At 43.3% G+C, this 22,521-nt stretch overlaps 2 protein-coding genes across 5 annotated transcripts; one reads left to right on the top strand and one right to left on the bottom strand.

Annotated features, from left to right (window-relative positions):
* Positions 1 to 398: 398 nt before the first annotated feature.
* txk (TXK tyrosine kinase) lies at positions 399 to 11,191 on the bottom strand. 2 transcript variants are annotated; one of them, XM_035425780.1, is made up of 15 exons: positions 11,035 to 11,191; positions 7,685 to 7,724; positions 7,125 to 7,209; positions 6,233 to 6,420; positions 5,591 to 5,650; positions 5,441 to 5,495; positions 4,840 to 4,919; positions 4,135 to 4,262; positions 3,858 to 3,932; positions 3,203 to 3,374; positions 2,039 to 2,255; positions 1,521 to 1,585; positions 1,250 to 1,368; positions 673 to 830; positions 399 to 571 (listed from the first exon to the last, which is right to left on the bottom strand). In XM_035425780.1, exons 1-15 carry the CDS (start codon positions 11,045 to 11,047, stop codon positions 503 to 505), a joined length of 1,524 nt encoding a protein of 507 aa, XP_035281671.1. In that variant the 5' UTR covers positions 11,048 to 11,191; the 3' UTR covers positions 399 to 502. The 2 variants fall into 2 exon arrangements, with proteins under 2 accessions (XP_035281671.1, XP_035281672.1); XM_035425781.1 differs by lacking the exons at positions 7,125 to 7,209; positions 7,685 to 7,724; positions 11,035 to 11,191 and adding an exon at positions 6,873 to 7,118.
* Positions 11,192 to 11,962: 771 nt separating this feature from the next.
* On the top strand, positions 11,963 to 22,429 carry tec (tec protein tyrosine kinase). Of its 3 annotated transcripts, none has more exons than XM_035427414.1 (18): positions 11,963 to 12,246; positions 13,067 to 13,256; positions 13,968 to 14,072; positions 14,209 to 14,290; positions 15,038 to 15,166; positions 15,519 to 15,568; positions 16,315 to 16,514; positions 16,905 to 16,970; positions 17,195 to 17,249; positions 17,871 to 17,950; positions 18,198 to 18,331; positions 18,544 to 18,618; positions 18,766 to 18,937; positions 19,347 to 19,563; positions 19,898 to 19,962; positions 20,150 to 20,268; positions 20,359 to 20,516; positions 21,615 to 22,429. In XM_035427414.1, the coding sequence occupies exons 2-18, from the start codon at positions 13,119 to 13,121 to the stop codon at positions 21,684 to 21,686; spliced, it is 1,917 nt and encodes a 638-aa protein (XP_035283305.1). In that variant the 5' UTR covers positions 11,963 to 12,246; positions 13,067 to 13,118; the 3' UTR covers positions 21,687 to 22,429. The 3 variants fall into 3 exon arrangements, with proteins under 3 accessions (XP_035283305.1, XP_035283307.1, XP_035283306.1); XM_035427416.1 differs by having other exon boundaries at positions 12,029 to 12,048; XM_035427415.1 differs by having other exon boundaries at positions 12,236 to 12,356.
* Positions 22,430 to 22,521: the final 92 nt, after the last annotated feature.

Raw genomic sequence — 22,521 nt, 5'->3', positions numbered from 1 at the left:
CTGCACCACAGCTGGGCCAGTCCTCTCTGTCATCCCTGTGTCTGTGCTCCCTGTGTCATCCCTGTGTCTGTGCTACCTGTGTCATCCCTGTGTCATCCCTGTGTCTGTGCTCCCTGTGTCATCCCTGTGTCTGTGCTACCTGTGTCATCCCTGTGTCTGTGCTCCCTGTCATACCTGATGCAGACAGTGTCCTGATTGGCCAATCCATTGGCCTGTCAACAGGCCTTTTAAGAGAGAGAGAACTTGCCTTCTTTCACATTTGCTTCAATTTTCTCTAATATCAAATTTAATTGTATCATTGTTTTATGGAACGCTCCCTTAAGCTGATTAAAACGTTTTAACTGTGCTTTAATTTCCTTTTTTAAATAAAAATGTAGATGTAATGAAAGGGAAATTACTCAGAAAAATAAATACTTTAATATGAAACGATAATAAAAGTATATAATGTATTGCTGTCAGTATTGTCATATACATACATCCTGTTCAATGCCCACATCCACGTCTAGCCCATCTCCGCAATCTGCTTAATGTTCTCCAGCAGCTCGGAGAAACTCGGTCTTCCCTGCGGCCTCTGAAATATTAATAATAATAATCATAATCATAATCATTAGCATTGTATAATTCTGTGACTGGAGCGTGTAAGAGCGAGGGAGAAAGTGGAAGGATGCCCACCTCATGCCAGCACCGGTACATGAGCTGGTACACCTTATGGGAAGCTTTGTAAGGCTGGTACAGCCTGTTGCCCTGTGTGATCTCCTCCACGACCTCCGGGTTTGACTTGTTCTCAAACGGAGTCCGTCCTTCCGTAAAGATCTCCCACATCAGGACGCCTGCACATCAAATACCAGGGTCAGTAATACATCAAATACCAGGTCAGTAGTACGTCAAATACCACTGTCAGTAATACATCAAATACCAGGTCAGTAGTACGTCAAATACCACAGTCATTAGCATATTAAAAACCACATCAGTAATACACTAAATACCACAGTCAGTGTCACGTCAAATGCTGCGGCCATTAGCACATTGCACCTGATGGATTGTTTTCCATTCTTTCATCTAAAAGTACTCTAAATAACCGAATATTAAATAACAAATATTTGATAATACATACTACTATCACAAGCAAGCCCCTGAAGACATCCTGCAGTGTATTTATAACTAAGTTATACCTTTGTTTTCTCTCTGGGATGTGTGCATAGCATTCACTGCGTGAGTCTAAGTGTCGTGGGGTATCTGGTTTACTCACCAAATGACCACACATCTGATTTGCTGCTGTATTTGTTGAAGTGCAGGACTTCCGGTGGTGACCATTTGACGGGAAACATGGACCCCGTGGAGCTGGTGTACTGGTTGTCCAGCACGTACCTGGAGCGGTGAACCGAGAGATCACAAGCGACATCATCATCATCATCAATTCTGAGGTCTGTTAATAATCTGCAGAAGCCTGGGACATGTTTAATAGAGTTGTATTATTCTTAAAACTCAGGATTTGCATTGAAATACAGCACCATACCAACCTGGTCATTCCAAAGTCACACACTTTGACCACATTCTTGTCGCTGACTAAGCAATTTCTGGCAGCCTGTGATGGAGAAAGGCAAAGGTCTGACAACATTCCGATATCATTTAATATGAAGCGTGAGAGAGATATTAATCGCTATATTTCATAGCTTACACAATAGCATTGAGCATTGTTCATGTTCACCCTTATATACTGACATCTAACACAGGAGTTCTCAGACTTTGTCCTGGGGCAAGTATCAATGCTGTTTTTCATTTAATCATAATTTAACCCATAAATGAATTAACACACAACGTCTGCTGACAAAAGCCTGGACTGTCTGAGAACCCCTAACACTCTCTCACACACACACACACACACACACACACACACACACACATAGTCTCTCTCTCTCACACACACACGCGCATAGTCTCTCTCTCTCACACGCACACACACACACACATGCACACACACACACGCAGACACACACACACACTCTCACACACCACACACACACACTCACACACACACCAGGTCTCTGTGTATGAAGCCGCTCTCCTCCAGGTACTGCATCCCCTCGCAGGCATCCTGGCACATGGCCAGCAGCCACTCCCTACTCAGGCTTCCGTTTCTCTGCCGCAGGAAGTTCAGCAGGCAGCCATTTTCCATGAACTCCGTCACGATGCAGATGGGCCTCTGCTTCATGCACACCCCGTACAGCTGCACCAGCTTCGGGTGGCACAGCCGCCTGCGGCAGGAGAACAGGGCACTGAAAGGGCACTGCCAACATGCCCTTTCACGTTCACTCTAATTCACCCACCCCCGCACCCCCCATCGATGTGTTACAAACACAGCTTTTAAGGCTGGAAGCCAGTTTCTCTGGGAGCGGTCAAAATAAAAAGAACAAGCATCATTAAACGAGTTACCAACACTGCTATACCAAGAAAAAAAAAGGCTCTTACAAATCAGAATTTTAACAAACAACCCCTTGGTTTTATTTCCGTTTCAGAAGCCATTCTAAGCATACTCAGAATGTTGTGGGGGCAGATTTGTGAATGATTGTATCGGTACGAAACCTTTACAGCACTGCATTGAAGCCATTTGGATGCGTCTGCTTTGAAAACGTGTCAGACTATACGTACACTATAATTTGTGAGGCACAAATGCTTATGAGGTTGGAGGAGGAGAGATGCAGTGGAAAAGCAGAAGGCCACAGCTCAGGAAGTGGTCATCTAGCACACAAGCACAGCGGGGATCTCGCACCATCCAATCCGCCTTCTTGCTGCGCAGACTGAGTTTTCCTTTCATTTATGAAACCATAGCCTTTTACAATAAACCCATCCGTACCTACACAGGTCTAAACACACAAGGACGCAGATCGTGTTGCTATTTTTACCCAAACGCATTGTTTTTTTTTTTTTTTCTTTCAGTTCTTTTTTTTCATATGTCTGTCTGTATGGTTGGGTAGAGGGGAAATGGAAAATATGATGGCGATGGAAACCACTCTCTGGCTTGTGTGTGGGCCACTGAGAGGTGACTGGAGGAAATCAGAGAGTGAGACAAAGAGAGAGAGAGAGCGAGAGTAAGAAGAAAAAAAATGTTCACAATATCCGGCCCACGTATTTCGCTGTCAGGTCTGGCACGGCCGCTGAAAGCGCCGCAGTCCGCAAGCGCGATTCTGCCACTGAGACTCACGTCATGACTTTGGCCTCCTCGATGAAGTCCTCCTCGGACATGGATCCCTCGTTGATGATCTTGATGGCCACTTTGCACAGCGTCCGCCATTTTCCCAGACGCACCACCCCGAACTGCCCGCTGCCCAGCTCCTTCATGACGGACAGCTCCGAAGGGTTTATCTCCCACTTTTCTGAAAGTGATTATTATTTTATTTATTTATTTATTTTGCAATGCAATGTTATCATCGCTTTCGTTTGTTTTACAGATATGTGATCTTACAAGAAAGCAACCATGTTTGTGTGCTTTCCCCGCAAAAATCTGAAATCTGCCTTGTTCATTTTCATTTGTTCGTGTGTGCATATCTGTATGTAAAATAAAATTTCGTTTAATAGCCCTTTGCACTTCATTCTGAGTATTTGTACTGAGTTTTACTACATAACTGTGTAGTTGGCTAAATGTGTGTGAAAAGGGCTTTGTAAGAAAACAAGATCACAAGCTTAACTGCGACAGAAGCACAAGCGTACGGTTTTAGAACTGAAGTGTTTGAGCGCACTGTCTCGGTGCAAGCTTGGTGTCTGAGATTATGTGAAGCAGATGAGACTGTTAGCTGCCCTCGTGTTTAATTTGATTAGCGTCTGCAGGAGAGTAATAATTAGCCCTGCGCGCCCGTTACCATAGCTGAATCCTGCAGTTGCTGGGACACATTTCCCCATCGGCCCAACAGCGTACCGTAGCCGTGTCACCAAACCTGCGCAGGGCAGAGGACATTTTCCTACTCATGCACATGCAGACATTTCGTGTGTGTCTGTGTGTGTATGTGGTGTGTGTGTGTGTCTGTGTGTCTGTGTACTTTTATCCATTTTACATGCAGTAGAATGACTTATTTCAAAAAGGAATAATGTGTGAATGTGAGATATAAAATAATGGAATGGCAGAAGGTGTGCTGTTACCTGCTGCGTTGTGATTATGATAATGAATGACCTCGGGTATGGAGCTGAAGACATGCTTCTCTGCCAAGAAGAACATCCCTGAGTCATCGCGTTTGATTTGATAATGTCTAATGACACCATCTTTAGAGCTAAAAGGTAAACAAGTCTGAAATTAGAAACTCAAAACTCCATACATTTATTCAACATTCCCAGTCATTCCCACATGACAAATACACATATAGTACATTAGTGCAAGCGTTTGCGTTAATGCATTTGACTGGTAAAAACAAAATGTTTCTGCACACAGAATGACTTGCAAAGCTCATTGCGTTGTGACGCACGCTAAAGCGTCAGTATTTTGGTTAACCAAACTTTATCACACCCTGTTGCGCCCCCCCCCCCCATCCCCCCGAATGTCAGTTGACAGGAAATCTATAACTGGCTGTGGAGAGCTTCTTTTTTAAAAAGTGTGTTTGTCTTTCCCTGTCATCTGTGGGCCCCAGCTGTGTGGCCATTTTCAGATTTGAGTTCAGAGTAAAAGGCCACAGTAAAATCTGACCAGGTGTGTGCAGCCTGGAATAGCACTGCTGTCTGTGTAATGGCTGTAATATGGGATGCAGGTATACCCAAATGTACAGCATGTCTGTCTGAGAGAGGAGATGTGCAGTTAATACACCCTGACCCCTGACCCCTGAACCCTGACCTCCAGCGGCGTTAGGCTCCTACCCCAAAGCCTTGGTGAATACAGACACCGTGTAGCTGCCCTGCTGGCTGGAGTCTCTCACTATGTACCCACCTTCCTTTGCCTGAGGGAAAAAGAGAAGAGTGTTGCTTTTCTGAAAAAAAGAAGGGTGTTGCTTTTCTGAAGATGTCACCTTTGCCTTACTGATCGCTTTTCTTCATTTAATGGCCACTATCTGCTAAGATCTGCGTGCCATGAACACAGCACACTCTAGTCTATCCATGTGCGCAGAAACAGCCATTTTGGAAATACGCAAACACAAACACACTTCACTAGTTTTGCACTGTGTCTGTGGATGCTTTAAAAAAAAAAAAAAAATTTCTTTACTCTGCTATGTCATTTAATACCCTCAGTAGTATCATTTCCAATAGTGAACATGTGAAATGTATGAAGCTGTATCAGTGGTTCCCAACACTGTTCCTGGAAATCTGCCATCCTGTAGGTTTTCATTTCAACCCTAATTTGGCAAATCTGATTTGATTCATTAGCATCTCAGTGAGATCTCTAGCTGTTGAGTGAGGTGTGCTTTGTTAGGGTTGGAGTGAAAACCTATAGGACGGTAGATCTCCAGGTAAATGAACTCACCTCCTGTCTCAGTAGCTGTTCTGCCTTTGATCTGGTGATGTTCTTGCAGTACCACCTAATCATGTGAAAAGAGGCGCATTGCTTGAGTCTGACTTCACAAAAACATCACTGCACTCTGCGCTGTTTTTGCACCGAAGTGACCGTACTCACTCGTGAACCTCCATTGTATCCTTCTCTGTCACGTAATTGCTGGGGATAAAGCCTTTGTTCCTGGAGGAGAGGATAAAACATTGTGAGTGTAACTTTCCAGGGAGGAAAAAAATGAGCACTTCATCTAAACCCAGCCGTGGGAGCAGGAATCGGCGATGTTGTGCGTCTACGCTCAACGGAACTCCAGCACCAGAGGACCACAGTCTCGGACAATCAGCGCCAAGACCTGTAACTACAGCAACAATGTTCTTCCCATAATCTTGGCTCCATTCAGTTTTTTATTTTTTATTTTAATTGAAGGCAGTGCGGTCAGTGAGAGGCCATGTTGAGCATTTTATTTTTCATTTTCAGGAGCACTCAGCCTGGGAGGCTGGCTGTAGCGCACACACACACTCACCCGTGCCTGTCCTGGGCCCATGCACACACACACGCACACACACACACTCACCCATGCCTGTCCTGGGCCCATGCACACACAGGCACACACGCACACACACACTCACCTGTGCCTGTCCTGGGCCCATGCACACACACACGCACACACACACACTCACCCATGCCTGTCCTGGGCCCATGCACACACACACACTCACCCGTGCCTGTCCTGGGCCCGTGCACACACACACGCACACACACACTCACCCGTGCCTGTCCTGGGCCCTCCACCACAGATGGTCCTGCTTGTGCAGGATGGTGTACTCCTCCCCCTGCTTCAGCGTCAGGTCTGTCTCCTCCGTGGCTGTGAAGTCGTACATGGCCACCACGTGGACTTTGGCTCCCTCGTCGTTCTCCGGGGGGGGGGAGGGCAGCTTCCTCCGCGATCTTTCCGACTGGCGGCGCAAAAAAAACAAAAAAGGGGCTCTAATTTCCATAGGGTGGGAACAGCATACAGGGTGATCAAACACAATAACAATTCAATTCAATTTTATTTTTATGGCTTTTTACAGAGAACTGCCACAAAAACACTTTACAGAGCAGCAAGCCAAGATACAGAGCAAAACGAGCAAACAGAGCAAACACCAGGCCTTAAAAACCTTCTGGAATCCACTGTCCTAACCGCTGCACAGCTTTTCCACTGAATGCTCTCCTGGGCTTAGTTTTCATGCTTTCAGTCTCCAGATCTGTGTATGTAGCTTACCCTACAGGCATCTCCTGGGTGTTTCTGTGAGCTTACCCTACAGGCATCTCCTGGGTGTCTCTGTGAGCTTACCCTACAGGCATCTCCTGGGTGTCTCTGTGAGCTTACCCTACAGGCGTCTCCTGGGTGTTTCTGTGAGCTTACCCTACAGGCGCCTCCTGGGTGTTTCTGTGAGCTTACCCTACAGGCATCGCCTGGGTGTTTCTGTGAGCTTACCCTACAGGCATCTCCTGGGTGTTTCTGTGAGCTTACCCTACAGGCATCTCCTGGGTGTCTCTGTGAGCTTACCCTACAGGCATCTCCTGGGTGTCTCTGTGAGCTTACCCTACAGGCATCTCCTGGGTGTCTCTGTGAGCTTACCCTACAGGCATCTCCTGGGTGTCTCTGTGAGCTTACCCTACAGGCGCCTCCTGGGTGTTTCTGTGAGCGGTAACAGGACGTGACCTGTTCCCTCCGACAATCTCTCTCCCTGTTCATTCCTCTGGGGCAGGAGGGAAATGAAAATGCTGATTTTAAGTTATTTATTTATTTATTTATTTACAATTAAAATGGAAATTATATTTACATTTTAATTGTAAATAAATAAATACATACATAAATAAATACTTTACATTTCATTACCCAAGTGAAGACACTTACAAGTCCAAATAAGTATTCTGCATTCTCAAATGTACGACCCCTTTCGGGAGGTAATTAAGGAGTAATAGCATAATAGACCATTAATATATTTATTCAGTCAGACCATCAACATAATTTTTACTCTTTCAGGCATGCAGTTTTTCACTGTTGGACACATTCATATGTTATGGAATATGCTTTCTGTAACCCTACTGACTGGTGTCCTGTGATCCTGCTCTGGGTGCAGACACTGGCCCTAGGGCCCCGGCTGATGGTGCTGAATGGCTATTTAATGAGAGACCCCCAGCGTTTCCCACTCTGAGTAAAACGGCCCTCACCTGGCACAGCAGCAGCAGAAGATGGACTGGAGGGAGAGGTCTGGAATGAGACGAGACAGACGGACGGACGGACAGACGGAAAACAGATGAGCCGGGCTTTGTGAAAAGGGCCTTTGGAGGTAAGTTCTCCGTAACCCTCCCAGTTTACTCTGCGTCTGTTTCTCACAGCAATTCATTCAATATACGTGCACTGCGCCATCCCGCAGCAGAATCTACGCTTTGCCTCTTAATGCAGTACAGCCCATTTTCTCTTTCTGCCGAAGACCATGTATTACTTCTTGCTTGTTTACCGGTGGTGTAAATATGCCTTTTTTTTTTTTACATACAATTTTACAAAGAGAGGAAGCTTTAGACTGTGCAATTATCAAAGCATTAAGTTTAAACACATTTTATCGTCGAGCAAGATACAATATCTACGCCTGCCCTTATTTTGTTTTTTTTGTTTGTTATTGCAGCACATAGCAGTGCTCGCATCCAACACGGTGTCAGTATTGTTTCTCAGAGACCATATTCCAATTAGTAGGAATTAATCCAAAGAGCTCAGCAATGTAGTCATGGTCCAAATGTGACCGTGTCTGCGCGCTTGCGTAACCCACCGCTTCTTTTCACACTTTGTCTCGGGGTAAAGACCACCGTGCACTTCTGTCTGTGCTCGGAAAGTCACAAAAAAAAAAATTCCTTGCAGCACGCAAGCCAGAGACAGTGTCGACATTTCTTGTTACAGATCAAATGAGAATAAGCAGCAGACATCCAGAATGTTCTCACAGTTGGACTGGTGCTGTGCAGCCGAGCTGGAGTCAGTAGACACTGTTCACACGGTACAGCATCGTTAAAGTTTCACTCCTGAACCAGCCAACCTGGACCGTTCACACGTGGCAGCTGCCTTGTCTGTGGCACATTCTCTGTGTCGGGGTCCTCAGAATCTTAACTAGTTATTAAATTATACGATTTTCCCTTAAAACAACCGCAGTCACAGAATTTTACTTTCTCATAAAAAATAAAAAAAAAAAACAAAAAAAAAAAAACCCTTTTTCCTGTCACTTGTTACATGTTGCCCCATCCCTGCACTTCTTGGTAATTTGTATTTGTCCTAATACTGTAGCTTATTCTTCTGCCTAGTTGGCTTTGCAGATGTTAGACCAGGATAGTGTTCGTTGTTCTCGGCTAGAAATAGCTGTAAAATAAGTAATTGTACCTTACTGAACCCGTGTTCAGCAGTTGTCTACGATCATGAAAATGCACTTTTGTACGTCGCTTTGGATAAAAGCGTCTGCCAAATGAATGTAATGTCATAATTATTCCAAGTTCCCCCGGCTTTCAGCACCCATACTCACAGCTGCATTGTATAATATTTTCCAATCATATATCTGATATTACATATCTGGTATTATATATCTGATATTATCTATATCTATTTCTCGGATATACTTCAGGTATACTTCAGCAGATTTTTAACTGTTCAATAAGGACTTCTTTGAAACTATTCTAACCATTAAATCTGTTCCTGAATCATAAATTACTTCCAGCTGACACAGACCATCACAGTCATCACGGCTGGGATATTAATTTAATTTATGATTTGAACTCTATCATCTCGGTTTCCTCACACAGCAGAGCTCTGTTATTGCTGACAAAGATTCAACATTTCCCTATTTTAAATTATGTCTTCTACTTTGTCAGTGTCTAATTACCAATAAAATGTCATATCAGTTTTTGAGGACTGTTCTTCAGCAACATGAGAATAACACATTTTTCATACCCTGCTCTGGCGCAGTGTAAATTATACACCGCCGTGCCCAGACTCCTGCAGCTGGCACGGACCTCTCCACCCGTGCCAGCAGACCACTCAAGCTCATTCAGGACTAATGTCGCGTCTCGGTTCTCCTCGCCGACCTCAGACGGTCGCCTAAATCAAACTGGGGAGATTAGAGCTAATCTACCAGCCGAGGGGACAGATCCATCCCCCTGTAACTTCAAACAGTCTTCACTTCACACCCCTGCGCTACGTACGGTAGCACGATGGGTCGCTCATGCCATATTTAATGGTAATTGTTGGTGCTATTTGAATTTTACAACTGAATTCAACTGAATTTTCGCCTTCAATACTTAATAACTGTGTGTTCTGGGTCTACATTACTGCAAGTGCAGCTTTAATGGCGCCTGGCCTTGTGAGGCGTGCCAAACAAGCCAAATAAATAAACAAATAAGTACATTTGGTTTACTGGAGCAATAAAGGTTAAGCACCTGGCTCAAGGGCACAGGTCCTCTCCTGAGAATGGAGCCAATGAACACAAACTCCATTTCCCTAAACATTACACTGCCATTATACTGTCCTGCTCTGCTTTTTTAACAGTACCTTACTGTTTTTATAAGAACAGGGAGACAGCATGCAAAATGTAATTCATGAAATCTTTTCAAAATTAAAAAAAAATGATTAAAAAATCAATCCTCCACTTTGTAATTATTTAAAATGGCACGCTAGTGGTTCTCAAAGACTGCAGCAAGCCAACGCAGACCCACCAGCCCCCCCTCCGACATTGACGCACGGCCCCCTGCAGAGGTGTATGCAATGTAATTTTTCTTTTGAGATATCACCTTGACATACAGAACAGGAAGTGCACGTTTCCGGTTAGAACCTCGCCAGGAGTCGAGAGGACAACAGACGAATCCACATGGTGGCCAATGCGATTTAAATAGCGTAAGATAGTCGGCCACCATGGCTGCTGGCCAACAGATAACGTGCATTTAGACAACGCAGCATGTGATCAGCAGAGACCGATCAGTAGGCTGCCTACAACAAAGCATGAGTATGACAGTTGGTGGTGAAATTCAATTTGATGCTAAAGTAAGGAAGTTCCTTCATTATTTCCATTACTCCATCTGCACTTATACAACCGTATCACACATCCCTCGCGTCCACAGTGATTCTAATGATACTAAAACACAGGCTTTTTTGTTATTTCTTGTCTCTGTCGTTTGCAGTGGAGCATTTCCATAACCTCCCGTGACCCGACAGAAAAAAAGGTTTAAGCATTTTCTTTTTTTTTTGACATAATGCGAATATTACAAAAACCGGTGAAAATATTTTCAAAATATTATTATTTTTTTTAATGTCGTCTATACATAACAACAGGTATCAGAATAGAATGTATCTATGATTCTTGAAATTAAGACCAGAGATCCATGTTCCCTACAGTGGACGAAAGTGAATTGCCGAGTAACATTAGGATAGAATGTATCACCTTCCACAGACAGATTCCAGCATTATCTTTATAATCTGGGCTACTGTACTTCATACTGTAACGGCATCAGTTCAACAGCAATCTTCTATGTTAAAACAGCTCACTTACTTGAAAGAATCATGGTCACTACAGCGTAACCTCTGCGCGTCGTTCAAGATTTCCACGCGAACCTCTTGTTTTTAAACGGGTTCATTTTTGATTGTGAGTGAATTTGTGGTCATGACTTGACTCTGCTTTTGGCAGCCAAAAAGGAGATGACGCAAGGCAAGAGCGCAAGCCACAATATTTCACGCTCTTTTGAACGAGTGGGGTACAGGAAGTGCGGTACTGAGTTCAGTTTGAAGCGTGGGGTGGTGTCCTGTTCAGCGTCGGAAAAGTCTCGATGTTGAAATTATTTAGAATGTTGTTGTTGTAGTCTGGTTGTCCTTTTCCAAAAGTGTCCAGTACATAGGCCTACACATGTAGCCTACACACCCACATATATTATTTTCTTCGGCTAAAAGCACATTAAAACGCTATGTTGAGTTATATGTTGTTTCTCCATTTAAAACAACAGGATGAATTTCTTCTAACACCCAGTCTGTATAGGTGGGGTAAAACTCGGAGAACTACAGAAACTGCACGGCAGACAAGAAAAATAATAAATTGTCACAAGTCTGCTGCAAGTTGGTCCTGTCGGTACCAGAAACCCAACCAGAACTGAACGTTTGGCCACATCTCATAAATATTCAGGTAATCAAACCAAATAACTTCCAATAGAATACAGTTTATTATCATAATTACAATTATTATTATTTGTTGTTGTTCCGAAGGAATGGTAGTGTATGATGCATGGCGATGTGATGGTAAATGTTGGGTCATGGCCGAGCCAAATTATTTTGTCAGGTGGCAAACGACATTCAGAAAAGATCAGCGTAACAACTGACGTGCAGCCGCAGGCCACCGCAATATTAATACAATGCACTGGCCGCTCCTCTTTCGCATGGAGCCAATTTAATAGTCAAATTGGCTACGACCGATATCACACCCTCCTCCACTACTTCCTCGCGCACACGAAACTGCTTTCAGAAGCTTCCTGCTACTGTTTCCTCATCTCGGGACATAGTTTCAGGCAGTTACTAGGTGACAATTTTTTAAGTCTATTGCCGAAACGTTTTAAAGTTTAAATCAAAGGATCTACATTTTACACGCTAACAATGAACATTTTTAATCATATACGTTAATCATCACCCAAGCGGTAAAACATTAACTGGGCGAAGGTCACAGGCTTTGCTCACTGTAGTTCGAACCTGGAACCTAAAAAGGCTATTGACATAGGAGGTAAGGTAAATTTAAGTGTACTACTTTACACAACTGGTTCATGAAAACATTGCCTATATGTTGGATTGGTGGGGTACCTTAGCCGCAACCGCAGAAACACGTTCTTAGTGGTGCGTGAATTCCTTGTAGTGCTGTGTTTGTCAGGAAATTTTTAAAATGTATGTGTGCATAACTGTAATTATTTAATGTTTTTTAAGCCGATACTATGTTCACCTTCCTCTCCAGATGGGTTTTTATGTTTCATAATTTCCTTAATCTGGAAATGTAGTCGAACTGTCTAGAGAGGTAGGCTAGCCTAGGCGAAAATGGAAGTCTTCACGCTGCCTGCTCTACTTGTTGATAGCGTGATATCGTCTCTGTTTACGGTAGGATGGCAGCTGCAGGTGCAACTAGCCAACGTCAAGCTATGGTGGGTGATCACGGGCCAAACAGCATTTCTCCTGAAAAAAATAACCTTTGAAAAAGTTGCCTGAAAAGCGTCATAATAAATAAAATATATAATTTAAAAAATATATAAAAATAAATATTACTCTTTCATTATAGTAGTTACTCTTGTTGTTTTATTCTGTCGTTTTATTATGTCAATTAATGATTCAGTTTGATTTAAATATGAAGTATCAATAGTGTAGTAGCATCTACAGTAATAGTACAAATACAATAATTATTGGCTAATAATAATAGTTAGAATTAATTTCCCTCATATTTATCAAAATTCAAAAACACAGTAAAATCCTTTATGGTTTTTACTTGGCGTGGTGTAGGTCTAGTTGGAGGAGAGAGAAAAAACAGATTACAGTGAACCAATTTCCCTTCTTTTTAGCTCCACCGATTGCATTTCCAATGGCAAGAACCACGATGAGCTGGAAGCTGTCATGAATTCAGAACCGATCTTAGAGGAAGTTCTGATAAAACGGTCTCAGCAGAAGAAGAGGACTTCGCCGCTGAACTACAAGGAGAGGTTATTTGTCTTAACAAAGACGAAACTAACATATTATGAAGGTTCACCTGAGGTGAGTTTGACGTTTTTGATATAAAGGCTGTTTTGTCATATTCTAATAATTTAAATGAATACTGTTTTGTCAGGGTCGTATGTTCTAATAGGTCATCGTTATTTCTGTAGTGGAACGAGCACATGTGAGCTATATAATACACCAGTTGATAGAAACCATGTTAAAACTCAGCATCCAAAATGCAAGTGATTTATTATCATGGTACAAATATGATGTTTCATTTTGCATTGCTTGATCATCTCTTGAAGTTAAAGCCCCTAAAATGTTCTCCCAGTTAGCAAATGAATATTCAACTGTTAGTATTTATTTTTTGACAAATTAAACTTGCTGAGAAGTACAGATAAAAAGAACACTGTTGTAAATGATAAACCGAAACAATATTATTTATACTGTACAATTCCATCAGGCCAATCGCATGCTTAAGATAACCAAAATGTAAATGGGTTTTTAGCTCAAAAATGGTTTGAATTTGTTCCAACTCGTTTTAGGTCAGCTTCTGTTTTCGTACTCCCCCACCTCCCCTCAGCTCTAGGCTTGCGAAATAACCGCATGGCTCTACATGTGATTTCCCATGAGTGTGGCTTTAAATATATATATATATATATATATATATATATATATATATATATATATATGTGTGTGTGTGTGCGTGTATGACGTCTGGCTTGGATAAATATTGTTAATATTGTGTCCCCACGTTTTCTTTTACAGAAGAAGACAAAAAAGGGCTCAGTTGATTTACAGAAGGTCAAATGTGTGGAGATAGTAAAAAATGGAGGCACGCTTATCCCCTGCCAAAATAAGTATCCATTTCAGGTACAGTGCGGGACTTTTATTCATTTTTATTCACAATACTTGAGTCAAAATACAGACACAGTGTATGAACACTGGCCTTCAGTTGCTGTACATTCGGTATCTGGATTTTGAAGAAAGCGATTTTTCCTTTTTTCAGGTTGTGTATGATTCCAGCACCTTGTATATTTTTGCCCCAACCAATGAGCGAAGAAGTGTTTGGGTACAGTATATGAAGGAGGGTAAGTGACTGCAAGTAATAAAACTAAACAATTTAGAATGTTGTTTTATGACGAAAATAAATCTTACTTATGAATGTTTTTTTATCCTCCTGAGATGCAACAGAAGAAAAAGTTTAATTATTTCAATATTTTGACAAAATGCAGATGTCTTGGATGACAAACATGTTGCAGTGAAATAAATTTTCCAGAATGTTATTTATTTATTTTTTTATTGAGTGTCCCTTGTAGTGTTAGTTTCAGCAGAGTATGACATGGTTCTTGAGATAAAGACCAATGCCTTATGGGGGACTGAAATGAGTTTTAGGAGGAACAGGCCACAATGTCTAAGAGATTGATAGAACCCTGTAGATGCAAATATTGCCAGGCAGATTTCAAAATTCTGGATAAATTCCACAACTTCTACTTCTATCAACAAAGTCTGTAAACCAAATGTTGAATGTTTTCCCTTGCAGTTAGCAAAACGTTTGTACCTGGTACATGAGGTGGGTTTAGGTCTATCCAGGTAATGGATTCATTCATACAGTTAAGGGCTGAAGCAGGGTGAATATCTAACCAGCAAAAACAGCCGACTCAGCTGCAGAAGAACTGGTTCTCTTGGATCGTGGCATTTCATTTGTGAACTTTTATTTATCCAAAAGTTATGGGAGACATTGGAAAGCCTTCAGGCCTCCAGTGAAGTCAAGCTTGTAAAAGATTGCATTCTTGCCGTAAACTGAGCATAATTGTTTTGTTATTTTTCCATTGCAGAGATTAAGCAGAATCCCTCAGTCGTGGCCAAATTCCACCCTCAGTTCTGGCAGGAAGGGGTGTGGCTCTGCTGCAGACAGGTGGAGAAGCTGGCACTGGGCTGTGAGGAGTACAACCTGTTCGGAGACAGTAAGGCCGAAGGAGATGACCCGCCGGAGCGGTGCCCTCAGTGTGCCCTCATTATACTAATCCAATCTTACTTGTGTAAAATAAGTACTTTTATTATTACTTGTATTATTTTAGTAGGTTTGCTGGTGAAAGATTGAGGATTATGCAGAACCTTAGTCAAAGTATGAACTGTTATTTTTGAGCAAATGGCCCGGTGCAGTGGGGGAGTGGCCCTGTTTCTGTTCTCATGTCAAAACCAGTGGAAATGTGGTAATAGCTCATTTTGAAATTCAGTGACACCAATCGTTGCCTTAGCAACTTGCTGACTGCTGAGATTGCAGTCGTTAAAGGAAATGTTGCTTCCTTCTTTCAGTTTCACGAAAACCTCTTCCTCCAATTCCTGGAAATGAAAAGACTGGAAAGGTATTTTGATGATGCTTTCTTGCGCTTTCCTTGAGACAGTTTCATTCACCGTGCCAGTTTATTCAGTCTGAATACACACAGTGATCTGAGATTTGCAGAAGGTTTAGTTCTGATGTTTTCTTGGTGGTAACAGTGTAGGATACTGGTTAGGGAACTTGCCTTGTAACCTACCGGTTTAATTCCCGGTTAGGACACTGCTGATCTACCCTTGAGCGAGGTACTTAAGATGAATTGCTTTACTACATCCAGCTGTTTACCTGATACTGTGTAAAAATGCAAATAAACTCTGTATCAGCGCATCTCAAAAATGCCTTTAATGTTGTGGTTGCTTGGAGCTAGCTGGCTTTTACTCTGTTGAAAACCCAACAATCTAAATTTATTAATCCCAACAATCTTAATATATCAATCCCAACAATCTTAATGTATCAGTCTCAACAATTTTAATCTATCAATCCCAACAATCTTAATTTATCAATCCCAACAATCTTAATTTATGAATCCCAACAATCTTAATCTATCAATCCCAACAATCTTAATTTATCAATCCCAACATTTTTAATTTATCAGTCCCAACTATCTTAATCTATCAATCCCAACAGTCAGTCTTAATTGACGGAGTGCCACCTTCATGTCGGGACAAACCTGTCCTCAGCGCTGCTCCTGTTTGAGGTGCTGCTAATCTGGGACCCTGTTCTCAGCGCTGCTCCTGTTTGAGGTGCTGCTAATCTGGCACCTCCTCCCCACAGGGTCGCCGACCGCCCCCACCCCCGCCTCCAGAGGAGAAAGAGGAGGAGGAGGAGAACCAGGAGGAGGACGCGAAGGTGTTCGTCGCCCTGTACGACTTCGATGGCATGGAGGCCCAGGACCTGACCCTGGTGAAGGGGGAGGAGTATGTGATCGTGGAGAAGAGTGACGTGAACTGGTACAAAGCACGGAATAAATACGGGTACGTGACACCAGTGCCCTCCCCTCTGTGCTCCGGGAGCGCTTGTAGACTGGCGGGTTAGGATACGATGATTCTATATATATATGTGTATATATATATATATATATATATATATATATATGAAAGATTTGACAGGGCTTGTCTAATGCCCTCTAGTGGTGAGGCAGTGCTATAGCCGTTTCCTGCTGAGGGACACACTCAGCTAATGAGAAAGCTTCCTTCAGTTGTAGCTAAAAATGAGTCACCTATTTTAGCATTTCAAGCTAATTCCACTCAGGAAATTCAACAGAAGGGGCCCGTGCTTTGTTGTCCTTAAACTCAATGTATGTGCATGTATGTTTATTGAGAACCTTAGTCTTGATGTCTAACCCTCTGCTGCTGCTTATTTAGAGAAGAAGGATATGTCCCCAGCAATTATGTGGCCGAGAAGGGATTGGGTCACATTGACCAGTATGTGTAAGTGTCTCGCATATTGAGTCTTATTTTCTTTATTATTGTAATATTTAAGATCAAATTTTAAATTTTTAAAATTACATTTAATATTCATAAAACTGCAGTATTATGCATGATATACCTTCCTGCGCTTCGTGCTAGTATGTTTCATATCACGATGAATCCTGACATTGCTTGTGTTAAATTAACCTTGTGTCTGTTGCTTTATTATTTTTTTTACCTTTTAGCTGGTACTGCAAAAATGTGAACAGAAACCAAGCAGAGCAGCTACTTAGAAAAGAGGTGTGTGAAAGTTTGCAATTGTGTATGTAATGCCAATCCACTGAAGAAATAACACAATAGCAGAAATCTGTCCTCCAGAGAGGCTGTTCAGTCTGTGGGGCTTTACTATTTTTCTACCTCGATTGCTCCAAAATATCATCAGGTGGGCATAGTCTATTCACGTTTAAAGTTCCATTGCATGGCTCAGCTATCCAATCAGCAGCATTGAAAATACAGGCCTCAGTAAGCCTTTAGCCTTTGGCTAGCAGACATTTTAGGTAACAATAACATCTGTGAACAACATTCCACAGTGCTGTGTGTTCTTTCCGGGCTTTAAAAGCTATAAAACAGGATTTTCTTGTCTCTCTTGGTTAAGTGGTATTACTGAAAGGAGACACATTAATTGATGAGGTTTTGCAAGTGTTTCCCAGCGATGTGCCTGAATAGCCGCTCGCATTTGACGAGTGTCGCCTGCTATGTGCCTGTGAAAAGAGATGCCCCACATTCTCCTGTGTTGCGTTTCAGCTTCAAATTTTGAAATCAGGCTGGGCTATAACTCAATTGACGTTACTGCTAAACTGTATTGCTTTTGGAAAGCGTGCAGGCCCCAGTACAGGTGTGTAACTGCCCCTCTCTCCTCAGGATAAAGAGGGAGGGTTCGTGGTGAGGATCTCGAGCAGCCCCGGGGCTTTTACCGTCTCTCTGTACACCAAGTCCGCAGGGTGAGCACGGGCGCCCGTCCCGCACTCCCATCCTTACTGGCGCTGCTTGTGCGTCGAGCTCCCTGAGCCTGCCTGGCGATATATACCGGCTCTGACTGATATACACACACGCTACTTGCTGCAAATGTGGGTTGTTAAATGGGTGCGCTGTTCGACTGGCGAGCCAAGAACTCAGAAACACGCAGCCGCCGAAAGGTCGAGACTGTCCCCGGGCGCGCAAAGTTGTCTGATTCCCATGTTCCCCCAGAGAAGGCGTGCCCTCCATCAGACATTACCGCATCAAAGAGACGCAGGCGACGCCCAAACAGTACTACCTGGCGGAGAAGCACCACTTCAGCAGTATCCCCGAGCTGATTGAGTACCACCAGCACAACGCAGCAGGTGTGCGCGGACGCCGAAACGCTCTCATCCGGGGCACAAACGCGGCTCTGTCCGCGCACAGCGCTAACTATGAGTAACAGTGTGCTTCTAGCTGCCTATGATTTGCACGCACAGCCGCTGACCAGTCGTCAGTGTGTGTAAATGCTGTGGTGAATGTGTGTTAACATGCAGGCTTTTGTGGTGTTTTGACGGCTGTGTTTTTTGGCGTGCAGGTCTTGTGGCCAGGTTGCGTTATCCGGTGGGAAAGAGTGGCATGGCAGCCCCTCCTACTGCAGGATTCAGCTACGGTGAGCAGCCGGCCCGGTCCGGATTCCACACCAGGACCGCGGGGCCCGTCCACGCACTAGAACCGAGCCGTAAACAGGACGAGCACCCCCGATTTTCTGTGCGGGTCTGGTGAGGCTGTGCTCTTTTTTTTTTGGCTGTCTCTCCAGAAAAGTGGGAGATCAACCCGTCGGAACTGACCTTCATGAAGGAGCTGGGCAGCGGGCAGTACGGGGTGGTGCGTCTGGGCAAGTGGCGGGCGCAGCACAAGGTGGCCATCAAGGCCATCCGTGAGGGCGCCATGTCCGAGGAGGACTTCATAGAGGAGGCCAAAGTCATGATGTGAGTCTCCGATGCAGTACTCCCTCTGGACCTATGATAGGCTGCTGCTGCTGCCCTTCCCTGGTTCAATGTCTGTCATGAAAAAGACTAATTCTGTCACCGTGTGTCTGTGGCCAGGGACTTTCTTGTTCTCCATCTCTCCTTGGTACTGACATCATGTGACGCAAGGTTTGGCATAGATGACCATGTTTCCCACTCAAGAGCCCTCCATTGTTGCACTTCAGTATTACTTGATATCCTCAAACCGTTTGTACGTTGTTTGGCCCCCTCTGAATCACTGATGCTTTATTTCATGTCCCGAAGTCATTGAGAACGTATTTGACATCCACAAATGAATGCAATCTTAATTGAGGTTCACAAATGCTGAAGAGAATCTCCGTGCTTTTTTTTTCTTTTTAAAATCCGCCAGGAGGCTGTCCCACCCGAAGCTGGTGCAGCTGTACGGGGTGTGCAGCCAGAAGAGGCCCATCTACATCGTGACCGAGTTCATGGAGCTGGGCTGTCTGCTCAACTACATCCGGCAGAGACGGGGCAGCTTTGGGACCGAGACCCTGCTGGGCATCACCCAGGACGTCAGTGAGGGCATGCAGTACCTCGAGAGCAACAGGTTCATCCACCGGGACCTGGTACTCACCCTTTCAGCGTAACCCTGTTATACCCCAGCTGCTGCGTCGTCCTCCGGTGGATATTATCAGGCTAAACTGTTAGCGACTGTGCCCTGCGATAGGTTGGCGCCCTGTCCAGGGTGTCTTCCCGCCTCTCGCCCAGTGCATACTGGGATAGGCTCCAGCACCCTGACCAGGATTAGGCGAGTGTAGATGATAGGTGGATGTTGGAGAATGAGAATGGATTCCACATTGAACATTAAGACCTATTGTATCATACCTATTATGTCGTTGTATAGGCTGTATTTTGAAATACATATTGAATGAACATTGATTTTTTTATATCTCCCAACAGGCTGCAAGGAACTGCTTAGTGAACGATTCTCTGGTGGTGAAGGTGTCAGATTTTGGAATGGCTAGGTACTGTGGAATATGAAAAATGTTCTGACATGAGCAGTGAAACTATTTATAACTTAAAATGTGTCACTCAGTTAATTGGAAACCTTGTCATTTTTGTGTCATTCAGCTGACACAGAGAGTTTATTTGTTTGTGTATGATCTTTCGGAAATTAAGTGAAGTGAAATGTGGGATTATTTTGTCCTGCAGGTACGTCCTGGATGATCAGTACACCAGCTCCGGTGGGATCAAATTCCCCGTGAAGTGGTCTCCGCCTGAAGTCTACAATTATTGTAAATACAGCAGCAAGTCAGACGTGTGGTCATTCGGTAAGGACCGACATTGTGGTTTTTGGCACAGAATGCTTGTGTGCCAGGTCTTTGTAAGTGAACGTGTTGAGATCCTCCTGTCCTCCACAGGTGTGTTGATGTGGGAGGTGTTCACAGAAGGCAGAATGCCCTTTGAAAAAAACGCAAACCATGAAGTGGTGATGATGGTCTCCCAAGGCCATCGGCTGTACAGACCGAAGAAGGCCACAGCCAACATCTACGAAATCATGCAGCTGTGCTGGTTTGAGGTATGTGTGTGCTGCAGGTTTGCCGACTCTGTGCCTGATCCATCATGCTCACAGGCGGCCTGCCTGTACTAGGTCATCACTGTGAAATCCATGTGCACTCAACATGACTTTTAAAGGCTATCCACACTTCCTCGCTGTCACGATTTATAGACGAGATAAAAATTATATTTCTTAATTCGTAAAACAAATAGAATATTGAATGAATTGTAATCGTATCCCTTAATATCACCTTTAAACCCCATGGCTGAAGTAGGTGAGGAATACTAATGGTGTGGATTATGTCATCATCAGTGGTTGCTTGTTAGTGTATATCGGCCCTTTGTTGTTTGTGGGTTATTAATGCGGTTGTTTTAGCTGCGGTATGAGGAGGGTTTGTGCAGGCTGGTGCCTCAATGCGCTCACAACCCTGAGGCAACCGTGGAACAGGAAGTGTTAATGGGTGTCAGTGCGATGCATGAGCTGGCCTGCTCTGTGCTGAGGTCACTGGGTGTAGTGCCCAATGCTTCTACACTGTAACACAATACTCTCCAAGGCTGTGTGCCCCTGCAGCCAGCTACTCCAATCACACGGAGTCAGCTAACAATGCGAGCCATAACCTATAATATTAACAATGATGATTTATTACAAAAGAGCAACATGTCAGCCTACATGTCAGTTACTGATTCTGCCATTAGCCTATAAACAAACAGATCAGATGCACACAATCCAACAGGTTTTTAAAACAGGAAGTGGACGTCTAAAAGCAGGATGTTTCAATTTCGTGACTTTTTAATAGATCTGCACTTTATATTACTTGGTGCAAAAACAGTGTTTTCATATCTCATTTTTGTTTCAGTGATGCATTTAACTTTTTATCTTGTTTATTGTTATTGTAGAATTTATTTATTTATTTATTTTGACTGCAAAGGGTCTGTTGTTACAATTATCCCATGTTGTTTAGCACTGTGATCTAGTCTTTGACTGCTCAGTTCAAGAAATCTCCAATGTATGGATTGTAAGCGAAAATAGTTTTAATATCTTCTAAAAGAAAATGGTAAAATTCAGTCCTCGCTCTCTGAATGTAACCACTTCCCCTCTCCTGTACCTTCCTTTTCATAGAAACCTGAAGACCGGCCAGCATTTGCCCAGATTACTGTGCTGATCAGAGAGTTGCTGGAGGAATGGAGCTGAATCTCACATGCAAAAAGAGACATGGACTATAATATAAACATGACCTGGATCTTAGTTTTCTGCCCAGGTGCCTGCTCATTTGAATACCTCTTCCACATACGATTTGTTCTACAGCTTGCCAGAGACGCACCATGTTAAGCCATACATTTCAAATCTGTCTGTGTTGAACTATATCAATTAGAAAGAACATCTGCATGCTGCAGAAACATTCTGCCACGCATTTAACATTTCAGAAGGTTGTTTCATGCTACATTTGGAATATTTTTATAGAAGAATCCTGACATTTTGATTGTAAAGATGACTTATGTTGTAATTGATGTTATTCAAATGGTTTATACATACATATGCACATAAACAAATACATGGACATACACGCACGCATGCACACACACGTGTGCACATACACACGCACATGCAAATATGCACACACACACTTACACGCATACACACATGCCAACACGCAGACACACACACACACGGCACACACACTCACCGGTATACACACACGGAAACGCATGCATGTGCACACAGATTTTTGGATTTCATATGCATACAGAATTCAGTATGACATAAAACCATTTATGAGATAATGCAATTCTTTTGTGCATAAATGTTAGGAGCCACAAATTTGATGCTAATATTTTTGTAAAATTGTTACACTAATGTTGTTTGTACTGAGATGTGAAGCTGCAGGTGACTGCTTTTCTCTAAATACAAATGTTTTTCCTTCTCAGTATAAGTTAGAGGGTGGTATTTTATTTCTTTAATGACAGACGAAACAAATAAAATTCAATAACACATTCATAGCAAAAAAGCAGATGTTTATAGGCAGGTA

Source organism: Anguilla anguilla, chromosome 7 (genome assembly GCF_013347855.1).
Source record: "Anguilla anguilla isolate fAngAng1 chromosome 7, fAngAng1.pri, whole genome shotgun sequence".
Taxonomy (NCBI): Eukaryota; Metazoa; Chordata; class Actinopteri; order Anguilliformes; family Anguillidae; genus Anguilla; species Anguilla anguilla.
The sequence above is the reverse complement of the archived record's forward strand: the minus strand, read 5'-3'. Positions and strand labels throughout refer to the sequence as shown.

Excerpts from the sequence above, each read along its gene's own strand:
- txk (XM_035425780.1), bottom strand. Across the intron at positions 5,496-5,590 it reads GATACAATGGAGGTTCACGA|GTGGTACTGCAAGAACATCA; the intron begins GTGAGTACGGTC and ends TCACATGATTAG. Across the intron at positions 4,263-4,839 it reads GTATTCACCAAGGCTTTGGG|CTCTAAAGATGGTGTCATTA; the intron begins GTAGGAGCCTAA and ends TTTACCTTTTAG.
- tec (XM_035427414.1), top strand. The coding sequence starts at position 13,119 with ATGAATTCAGAACCGATCTTAGAGGAAGTTCTGATAAAACGGTCTCAG. Across the intron at positions 14,291-15,037 it reads GGTACAGTATATGAAGGAGG|AGATTAAGCAGAATCCCTCA; the intron begins GTAAGTGACTGC and ends TTTCCATTGCAG. Across the intron at positions 15,167-15,518 it reads GTACAACCTGTTCGGAGACA|TTTCACGAAAACCTCTTCCT; the intron begins GTAAGGCCGAAG and ends TCCTTCTTTCAG.